The following is an 11568-nucleotide window of genomic DNA, read 5'->3' as shown; positions in this document are numbered from 1 at the left end:
CTCGCAAGTTTACTCGCTTGCTTCATTGATTCGCCATTACGAGAATTTTTTCAGGAATGGGAGGGGGAGAGCGCCGCTTTTAAACAGTGACAATAATTTCAATACATTGTGTATCCATAGTCTCATCAATACCTTGGTGAAATATGTGCTCTATACATTCTGTGTAATTACCACAACCAAAATCAGATCTTTAATTCCTTTATTGCCTCCAACAATGTCACATCAAAGTTTTGCCATGGAGGTCATTTTGGAGCCAATTTGGACCCCTGTATCTTTAAAACTATGGAGAATTTCATCAACAAAGTTCATTGTTAATTTGAATACACAAGGATTGTGTGAAAACAATATGAGGACAATCTGAGACTTCAGCCTGTAAAACTCCCAAATCCTGTCTGATTTCAGATGGAACAACTATACAGGCCACAATATTCATATTTGTCAGCACATAATTAAAATATACTGTCTGACCTCAGTCTGTCCAGTCTACAGTGTGGACTCTCCAGTCCAGCAGACAGCAGCTTCACTCCTGAATCCTGCAGATAGTTGTTACTCAGGTCCAGCTCTCTCAGATGGGAGGGGTTGGACTTCAGTGCTGAGGCCAGGACTTCACAGTGAGTCTCTGAGAGTCTGCAGCCAGAAAGTCTGTAATTACAGATTTAATGTGAAAATATAGCTGCATGGTAGCAATGGAACGGGTTCCACTGCATTGGTTAACAACTGTGCCATTTTTTGACTGATTCCTTAGCTACTTTCAAAGTAAAGGCAAGTCCAAGAAGCTTGCATACCAAATTTGGTGTCATATTGACTTGCAGTTCATGAGAAGAAGATTTTTGAAGGTTTTCAAAAAATCCAAAATGCCAGAAAAAATGTATAAGCAGACCTTATGGGTCCTAGAGGCAAAATCGTTCAGCATGATCAGCTACATAAGTGTACCATGTTTCACACGGAGAGCGGGGCTGAGCCTTAGACTTTGGGACCTTATTTAGCACCCCCTATGGGCCAATCTGTGCCATTTTTGTATCCCAGTAGGTTGACCAGGACTATCTATATGCCAAAATGGACAAAAAGTTATCGATGTATGGACGAATTATTGGCTAAAATACAGGAAAACACAAGGAATTATGGGAAATTTAGTCTTTGTTATCATCATATTATACCAACAACTTCAAAGTGCAGTAATTTCCTCAAATCTAAACATAACATTATGTGGTTTGACAGGTCATTTTAATATGATGTTTCTGACCATTCTGACATATTTCAAGTTGATTGATTACTGTGGCATGTTTTTACAATCATTTGAACTTTTTGTGCCAAAGTTGAAAAATCCATTGGTCAATAACTGCGCCATTTTTGGACCAATTCCTTAGCTACTGCTACTTTCAAACAAATTAAAGGCAAGTCCAATAAACCTGCACACCAAATTTGGTGTCCTTCTGACTTGTGGTTCATGAAAAGAAGATTTTTTAATGTTTTTAAAAAACTCCAAAATGACGGAAATCACTCTGCTTTGATAAACAATGCCGCCTCTCTTTGATAAGCACTCATTTCTCTTTGATAATCACTCATTGTAATGTGTAATGAGTGTTTATCAAAGTAGAGCTGAGACTAAGCATACCAATAGAAATGTATACAACATACTACTACTACTACTATTATTATTATTATTATTATTATTGTTATTATTATTATTCATGATAATACTACTACTACTAATAATAATAATAATAATAATAATAATAATAATAATAATTTGTATTATAGAATTTGAAGAATTTTGAACCAAGCAGAAAAGAAAGAAAGAAGAACGAAAAGATTTTAGACTAAGCTCCTCAGGCAGGTAATTTCAAATTCTGGTAAAACACAGGCATTACTGTTTTGTGTTGATATTTTAAAATGGACCCCAGGAAGAGTAGTCTGTCACTTGTGCGTCAACTAATGGGGATCCACAATAAACAATAAACAATTACATGACAAATAAAAACCACAAAAAAAACAACCACATCATGTGATACTAACTGTAATGTAGACACTATCCACTGGAAATACTGTTGTCTGTTGTGATAAAATGTCCTTTTTCAAAACTTTTTAAAGTCCCCATGAAATTAACTCCCATTACTTTTACTTCCTACAAAACAGAGTATCTTTAATGGTGAACTCCAGTATACATAAATAAAAATTCCAACCAACCATCTCAGATTCCATCAAATAAAAGTGCCTTTCTCTACCTGATTGATATTCCATATTGGTTTGAATAGTCCCTCCCCGCGTTATGTCCCACCTCATTATCCTGTTTCAACAGGAAATACATCAAATCAATGAAGTAAAGATGATGATGATAGACCCCCCACAAGCACACTGGCCTATTGGAAAGGTGCAACAGCTCCTACTGACAGCAGAGTCAGAGTATTTACCACTTTGTTGGCTTTACTGTATTTCTGATATTTCCGACTTGAAGGCAGGATAAGATGAGAGGAATCTTTCATAGATATTACACCAATAAAGAGGTTAAAGAGGCAAAAGAATGTAACGCAAGTAACAATCTATCTGTTTGATCAGTAACTGTAATTTGATTACTTTTGTAAAGGCTAATCTAATCTAATCTAATCTAATTTAATCAAATCTAATCTAATGTAATCTATGAAATTGGAACAGTAATGCTTTACTTTACTCTGTTACTGGAAAAAGTAATGTGATTACAGTAGCACGTTACACAGTAATGCGTTACACCCAACACTGTGTGCCACTGCTATGTAGAACAACAATTTTATAGTGTGTATGTTAGAGGAACTCCATATCTTTATTGTAATTCTAATGGTCTAGGTATGAAGGTCGCTCTACACTGTTGTATAATGTTGATATTCACAACAGGACTAACCGAGCCTCTCTGCAGTTCCTCACAGCTGGGATCAGTCTCTGTCGTCCCCCCACTGTTGTGTTGTACTCCTTCAGGTCCAACACATCCAGAACCTCCTCTGACATCTGCAGCATGTAGGCCAGAGCTGAGCAGTGGATCTCAGAGAGTTTCTTCTCTGATCTGTTCTTTGACTTCAGGAACTCTTGGATCTCCTGATGTACTGACTGGTCGTTCATCTCCATCAGACAGTGGAAGATGTTGATGCTTCTGTCAGGAGAGAGATTGGAGGTGTTCATCTTCTTCAGGTTGTTGATGGCTGTCTGGATTTTCTCTGGACTGCTCTCAGTCTGACCCAGCAGGCCTCCTAAGACATTCTGGTTGGACTCCAGTGAGAGGCCATGAAGGAAGCGGACAAAGAGGTCCAGGTGGCCGTTTTTACTCCTCAGGGCTTTGTCCATGGCTTTCCTCAGGAAGACGTCCAGGGATGGGTCACTGCTGCCATACCTACCAAAGACACGATAATCCAGGGATGAGTCACTGCTACTATTGCTACCCCTGTCTGCCAGGAATGTGTCCAATACCTTTGTGTTCCTGTTTGTGTAACAGTGGAACATGTAGACTGCAGCGAGAAACTCCTGAATGCTCAGATGAACAAAGCAGTAGACCGTTCTCTGGAAGAGCACACACTCTCTTTTGAAGATCTCTGTGCACACTCCTGAGAACACCAAGGCCTCTCTGACATCAAGACCACACTCCTCCAGGTCTTCTTGGTAGAACATGAGGTTGCCTTTCTTCAGAAGTTCAAACGCCAGCCGCCCCAGCTTCAGAAGAACTTCCCTATCAGTCTCCAGCAGCTCCTGTTGACTCATCTCATGTTTCTCATCATACTTCTGCTTCTTCCTCTTTGTCTGAACCAGCAGGAAGTGTGAGTACATCTCAGTCAGGGTCTTGGGCAGCTCTCCTCTCTGGTCTGTAGTCAACATGTGCTCCAGAACTGTAGCAGTGATCCAACAGAAGACTGGGATGTGGCACATGATGTAGAGGCTCCTGGATGCCTTGATGTGTGAGATGATTCTGCTGGACAGCTCCTCATCACTGGATCTCCTCCTGAAGTACTCCTCCTTCTGGGGGTCAGTGAACCCTCGTACTTCTGTTACCCTGTCAACACATATAGGAGGGATCTGATTGGCTGCTGCAGGTCGGGAAGTTATCCAGAGGAGAGCCGAGGGAAGCAGATTCCCCTCGATGAGGTTTGTCAACAGCACGTCTACTGATGATGTCTGTGTGACATCAGAGACAACCTCATTGTTCTGGAAATCCAATAAAAGTCTGCTTTCATCCAGACCATCAAAGATGAACACAACTTTACAGACAGAGAGCTTCTCTGCTGTGACCGTCTGTAATGTTGGATGGAAAACATGGAGCAGCATGAGAAGACTGTACTGCTCATCTTTGATCAAGTTCAGCTCCCGGAACGAAAGCAGAATCACAAGACTGACATCTTGATTTTCCAAGCCCTCTGCCCAGTCCAGAGTGAACTTCTGCACTGAGAAGGTTTTTCCAATGCCAGCAACACCCTTCGTCAGAACTACTCTGATGTGTGTCTCTTGGCCAGGTAAGAGTTTAAAGATTTCATGGCACTTGATTGGAGTGTCATGGAGGGTCTTCATCTTGGATGCTGTCTCCAGCTGCCACACCTCATGTTGGGTATTAACCTCTTCACTCTGTCCCTCTGTGATGTAGAGCTCAGTGTAGATCCTGTTGAGGGGGGTTCCAGTTCCTGCTTCAGCAGTTCCTTCTACCACAAATTCACATCTCCTTCTCAGACTGATCTTATGCTCGTCTAAAACCTCCAGCAGACCGCTGTCCGCTGGAAGAGATGAAGGAAGAAGAAAGTGTTTAATAAATATGCTATTGTTTCCTGGTTTTAGAAAAATAGTAGACAGACCCCAGTCTTACTTTCAGCGATGCTGGTTTGACTGGGTGTCTGCAGTCCAGGTCTTGTTCTGGATCTTTCTCCACACTGGGGACAGGCGGAGTCTCCTGATGAACCAGACTGGTCCCCGTATGAGGTGATGCACTGTCTGCAGAACCAGTGTCCACAGCTGGTAGAGACTGGATCACTCAGGACCTCCTGACACAACGCACACCAGGACAGCTGCTCCTTCACAACACCATGACTCCTCTTCCTCTCTCTGTGGAGATGGAGAGTAGAGTTTTAGTTTTAACTAAAACCTTTGTTGAAATTGTAAACTAAATATCAAGATTTTGCGCTTCCTATCTAGATGAACAGAAAAACCCTGACCTAGATGGTCAGAGAGCATCATGCTGCCACAACATGTAAAGTGTTTTTCACATTTCTCTCCCCATAGTTGTATGTTATAAATAAATGTCACTGTGGCGATCATGGATGAATGCAACACTGTAGCATTTTTTCTGGTTCATTTCATATGTAATTGTCATTAATGAATGCTAGTCTCAATACATACAGCATGCAGTCATCAACTTTACTGAAACTGATGTTGGGACATACTGGGGCGTGGGCGTGGCCAGCAGTGAGCTGGCTGTGGCTGTCAACTTGAGGAAAGCGGCCACAGAGCAGGAAGTCACAGCAACAACAGCATCAACAACAATGGAGGAAACCAGAAGAAAAGAAAAGCGAAGCTAAACGTTCAAGAACAAGGTGAACATGTGTTCTCTGTCTGCTTCTTCAACACCTGTGGAGGTTTCGCGGTGCCGCTTACCTCAGCCTCAGGATGGATGACATCATCAAGATGAGGAGGGCGGGACTAAGGATGCAATCTCACCTATAACTGATTTTCTTTGGTCTGAACCATAGTGGAAGTTTACTTTGTTGCATTTTAGTATCTACAAATCATTTTTCCAAATGCTCCACAACAATTGTACAAAAACTGAGAGCGGGCAGATGCAACATTGGTGATGGGCAAGACGACATCTGAGAGGTTGTCACAGCTAATTTGAGAAAGAGTTGTCCAAGAAAAATATATCCAAGACAAAAATGTGACAAAATATTGTTAATCAAGTTTGCAGCTTCTATTAGGGCGCTTTCACACCACTGTAGAAGATTACGCATATGAACATCTGTCAAGAATAAAATAATAATAAATAATTTAATAATACAGACATTTCAAGGAAGACTCTGCAATCAGACAATCTTATCTAATTCTAACTAATTCTAATCTCTAATAACTAATCTCTGTTCAGTTTGAATCGACTAAACAAGGCTGGTGTGATTTTGACTTGTACATCTGTAAATCTTTATTGTGAATTCAAATTTAGAAAACAGGTGTGTGAATATTTTCTTTGTGTAAATTCCAACATGCAAGTTGTAAAGTATTTAGCTGCAAAAACACCTTCATAGTTTCTGGTTGACATGATGAAGATCCATTTTGGTTCAACAGCTGTATTGCAGAGCAGTGAGCAGTTATTTTTCTCTTTCCAGTGTCTTTCCTTGATATCTGCACTATGAGCTTTGCTTCATGAATACAATCCTCTCATAGTGTGTAATGAAACAGAACATTTTTCCTTCATCATCATTTAATCATGTTCCATCGGGTAGACTTCCAGTTTAACCAGTCCTCTTACCTTGTGTCTGAAGGTCCAGGTTCATTACTGAGGTCTGGAGGTCTCTCTTTAGACCGGTCAGTCTTCATAGACAGACAGCTGGGTGCTGGAGACTCTGCTCTCTGCCTGTTGTAGTCACATCTGGAAATATAAATGTTTCATACATATCATTAGTTCTAGTAAAGACAACAATGCATGTGATGTTGCACACTGTGACTTTTTCTGCCCATCTGGTTCCTCCATCTGGAGTTGCTAAGATGAACAGTTAGTTATGTTCATATCCAAATCCTAAAGAAGACAATATGTGCTGAATTTAGGACACAGGTGTGTGAATATTTTCTCTGAGTTTAAATTCCAACATGAAAGTTCTCAGGTGTTTTGCTGCAAAAACACCTTCATCGTTTCTGGCTGACATAATCCAGATGAAGATCCATTTTGGTTGAACAGCTGTATTGCAGAGCAGTGAGCAATTATTTTTCTCTTTCCTTCATATCTGCACTACTATCTCTGCTTCATGAATACAATCTCATTCAATAATATTCCATCAGGTAGGCTTGCAGTATAACAGTCCTCTTACTTTGTGTCTGAAGGTCCAGGTTCATTACTGAAGACTAGAGGAATATCTTTGGAGTGGTCACTCTTCATAGACAGACAGCTGGGTACTGGAGACTCTGCTCTGCCCTCCTCTTCCTCCACACAAACACTCATCTTCTGGACTTCAGTCAGTCTGAGAGGTGAAACAGAAACACTGGAGACACACACACACACACACACACACACACACACACACACACACAGATATGCACATGTGACTTCAGGCGAGACAGAAGAGCTAATCAATACAGGTGTTTCTCTGACTTCAGTCTAAAGTCTAAAATGCCAGAAGACATTTGCAGGAAATGGAGAGGGGAGGAAACAAGAAGTTTACTTCAGTGAACTTTTAGTGTGCTTATTTTAAACAAAAAAATATATTATACACTTGATATACCTTTATACACTTGAGAATACTTATAGATATATATTATACTTATAGACTCTTATTCCCTCTACAGTCGATTTGTCGATTCATTCTTTTATTCATCGTCTGACAGGTAAATCATTACCCCTAGACACACACACATGCATGGACGCACACACACACACACACACACACACACACACACACAGATATGCACATGTGACTTCAGTTTAGTACACTTTTAGTATTTGTGTGAGTCAACTTAAAGGATATTAAAAGTATACAGATATAAACTTAAATGAACTATTTCAATCCCATCAAGTATACTGGTAGTGTACTATGAGTTAACTATAAAAAATACTTACAATTATACTTTTATAAACTAAAAGTGGGCCAATTTAGTCCCAAAGAATGACAAAAAGGATACTCATGTGTATATTTATAGTTCCCCAAATTTAGTATACTTTTAGTATACTTTAGTAAAGTACTAAAGTAAACTTAGACACTTGGTAAGTTAGAGTCACCTTGTTTTTTTTTTTAAACATGTCTAATTAAAAACAGTGTGTATTAAACAGCCAATCAGGACTTTGTATCCACAGATGAATCAGTGATAAACTGTTCAGTTCATTCTGACTCTTATTCCCTCTACAGTCCACAGGGAGACAACTGACTCAGAGACCTTTACAGTAATAATGATTGATTCCTTTATTTAAACAGGTAAGTCCCATTGAGATCGAGATCTCATTTTTGAGAGAGACCTGTGTACATACATGAATAATCAAAAATAAATACAAATAAAAAACCACTCACCCTGCCTCAGCCGTCTGTTTTCCTGCTCCTGCTCTGCTCTGTGTCTCAAAATGGAGCCTGAACTGACCGGTGTCAAACTTTCACTTTCACTCACCAGTTTGTATACATATAAATTTGGGGAACTATAAATATACTTATATGTATATTTGTTTCTCTTTGGGAGTAAATTGGAGCACTTTCTAGTTTATAAAAGTATACTTGTAAGTACATTTAAAGTTAACTCAAAGTATGCTACCAGTATACTTGATGGGACTGGAATAGTTCATTTAAGTTTATATCTGTTTACTTTTAGTATCCTTGAAGTTGACTCACAACTCGACATCATTGTAAATGAGGGCAACCTCAATGGTTCTTTGAGTTTAGTTTGGTTTTAACTCAAGATAAAAACCTGTTATCAATGAAGAGATCTGTAACACTAACAAAGTGAACAAACATAACAAAGGTTATCATTTAATGTCAGTCATAACTTAAAAAAATGGGGGAAACTAGATCAAAAATGATATAAATGTTTCAAAGGCACATCCCTAACTAAATATTGACCTGTAGTCTCCAAACCAACTGAGCTGCAAGTGTAAACCTGACAAGAATAAAGCTCTTCTGCCATCTAGTGGAGAAACTCTGCTACTGCAGCCTGTTTCCTGAACCCACTGACCAGTTTCACCGTTTTCTCTTAGTGTTTTGAATCAAATATTAGTCTTCAAAACTCTAATGATGGCTCAGTAATAACTTCATGGTTTACACTGGGGTCCATTTTTTTCTGCCCAAAGCAACATTACGCTGTTTTTTTGTTTACCTTCAATCAACCAGCCTGTAACTTAAAGAGGTGGGAACGCATACTGACTGAGATCTATTAAAGGCTGACTGTAAAAGAATCAAAGTATGAAAGAAAGGTTTGAACGGAGAGAAATATGCTGTAGGAAATATGGGGAGAAAGAAAAAGAATAATAAATAATTCAACAAATAAATAAAAAAAATAAACCAAGGAGAATGACTACATGAATAGATGACTAAATAAAAAAGATAAATAAAATAAAAAGTAACCTATTTACCTGATTAACCTCCAGTGTAATTTAGTAATGCAACAGTTTATTACATGATTTTCTCATGTTTTTTTACATGAGATGTAAGCTAGGCTATGTGAATCACTTTCACAATACACAAATATCCAAAGCAGGTAGGAGTGGAAAAAACCTGAACGCTTATAACGAGCCGAATGAGAAATGAATCAGTTAACATTGTGAGCAGGTGGTATTTTTTTTTTTAATCTCTTTCAAAATATAATAATAATAATAATAATAATAATAATAATAATAATAATAATAATAATAATAATAATAACTTTATTTGTATAGCACTTTTCTAAAAACAATGTTTACAATAAAGAGAACGGCTATGCAATATGCAAATGATCCAAAGGAGTGGAGAAAACCTTACCGCTTATACTTTACAGATATTTCGCGTTTCTGAATGAGAATCTGTAGGAAGATCCGCACACTTGACTACTATCTTTTGCTAAGGTGCTAGAGGTAAAAAAATAAAAAAAATCATCAAAGTCGAAAGCAAAACTTCTGACCTATAAGCGTGCAGAAGTCTTGTTCTTCCACTCTGACGTTTCTGAACGAGGAAACAGCCTGTCGTGACGTCATCTGCCCCTCGCTTCACGCTGAGCCTGCCGGCCGGTCAGTTTGCCCCTCGCGCCTTTGTCCTGTGGCAGCGCGAGGTGAACTGAACCGAACCGAACCGAACTGAACTGAACTGAGCTGAACCGAACCGAACCGCGACCGGGGACACGAACTCCTCCAGTGTGTCTCCAAGCACGTGTCCAGATATTCACCTATTGGGAGAAAAGTAGAGTTAAGGAGATTTTTACACCAGTGCTTTTACTTCTACTTCAGTAAAATATCAGCAAAGGAAACTTGAGTAGGTCAATCTACTTTTTTTTTTTCACCACTGCTTATTTCTCTAAGAAGCGTTTCAAGTTTTAATTCGCTCAAAATCACCTGTGCCATGAGAGGCAGCCCACAGCTGTTCCATAAGAATTGGGATCCATGGATGACTCACATGGAATCTAATTAATTTACTAACTATTTTACTTTCTTTTTTTTTTTTTATATATATATATATCTCCGTATATATATACTTTGTGGGGTGGGAGTGATGCTGGAGGACCTGTCTCTGTGTGGGAGGGAGAAGCGGTGTGTATGATGTGTAAGATGAAATATATCTTATTATGGCACTGGTTTTATGTTTATGTTATGTTATGTTTTGTTATACTGTGAATATGGAAAATGAATAAACAGAATTTAAAAAAAAAAAAGAAAAAGTTTTACAGTAATTCGCTCTCATTTTCAATCCGCTCTGTCGTTAGCTGTTTGGCGACATCTAGTGGCGATGGAGAGAACTGCAGCGGTCATGTGGAACCAGCAGGTGGATGGGCTTGTCTCTCCACTACAGACTGGTTTTCTATCCAAACCAGTTTAACACAGGGTTGTTTCCCCTGCAGCTTCCTACTAAAAACGTGTTTTTGTTTTGTTTTTTAAATCCAAGTGTAACTATTTACTGTCCAGACGCTATTTAACAGATTTATATCAGACAAACTTGTGTTGAATTCAGAGCTGCAGGCTACTTCCTTGTATTGGAAGATGTATCTGACCAAGCTCACGTAGACACAGAGAGAGAGAGAGAGAGAGAGAGAGAGAGAGAGAGAGAGAGAGAGAGAGAGAGAGAGAGAGAGAGAGAGAACAGAGACAGAGAGAGAGGGGGGGGGGGTGAGAGAGGTGGAGAGAGAGAGAGACAGAGAGAGAGGGGGAGGGAGGGAGGGAGAGGGGGGGAGAGAGAGAGACTGAGAGAGAGAGAGAGAAACAGAGACAGAGAGAGAGGGGGGGGAGAGAGAGAGAGAGAGATAGAGGGGGAGGAGAGAGGGGAGAGAGAGAGAGACAGAGAGAGAGGGGGAGGGAGGGAGGGAGAGGGGGAGAGAGAGAGACTGAGAGAGAGAGAGAGAAACAGAGACAGAGAGAGAGGGGGGGGAGAGAGAGAGAGAGAGATAGAGGGGGAGGGAGAGAGGGGGAGAGAGAGAGAGAGGGGGGGTGAGAGAGGTGGAGAGAGAGAGGGGGGGAGAGAGAGGGGGGAGGGAGGGAGGGAGAGAGAGGGGGAAGAGAGAGAGACAGAGAGAGAGAGAGGGGGGGGTGAGAGAGGTGGAGAGAGAGAGAGAGAGAGAGAGACAGGCAGAGAGATAGACAGAGAGAGAGGGGGGAGAGAGAGAAAGAGAGAGAGAGAGAGACTTCAACGGTCCATAGTCAATAAAACATTAAAAAGTTGGTTTCCTGGTTGTATCTGATTGGCTGTTGGTGCTGATAGTGAC

At 40.1% G+C, this 11568-nt stretch overlaps 1 protein-coding gene across 1 annotated transcript; it reads right to left on the bottom strand.

Annotated features, from left to right (window-relative positions):
• Positions 1 to 460: 460 nt before the first annotated feature.
• On the bottom strand, positions 461 to 10041 carry LOC139640151 (NLR family CARD domain-containing protein 3-like; the record flags this gene model as incomplete). Its single annotated transcript, XM_071514322.1, has 7 exons — positions 461 to 642; positions 2876 to 4724; positions 4814 to 5049; positions 6461 to 6565; positions 7017 to 7155; positions 8208 to 8264; positions 9870 to 10041. Coding segments are annotated over 7 exons (2740 nt in total), but the record flags the coding sequence as incomplete, so codon positions are not given.
• Positions 10042 to 11568: the final 1527 nt, after the last annotated feature.

This window comes from Centroberyx affinis, unplaced genomic scaffold (genome assembly GCF_046629955.1).
Source record: "Centroberyx affinis isolate AG114_WGS23_722 - 3 ecotype Tasmania unplaced genomic scaffold, CSIRO-AGI_Caff_v1 ptg008487l_1, whole genome shotgun sequence".
Taxonomy (NCBI): domain Eukaryota; kingdom Metazoa; phylum Chordata; class Actinopteri; order Beryciformes; family Berycidae; genus Centroberyx; species Centroberyx affinis.
This window is presented reverse-complemented; position numbering and strand designations above follow the sequence as displayed.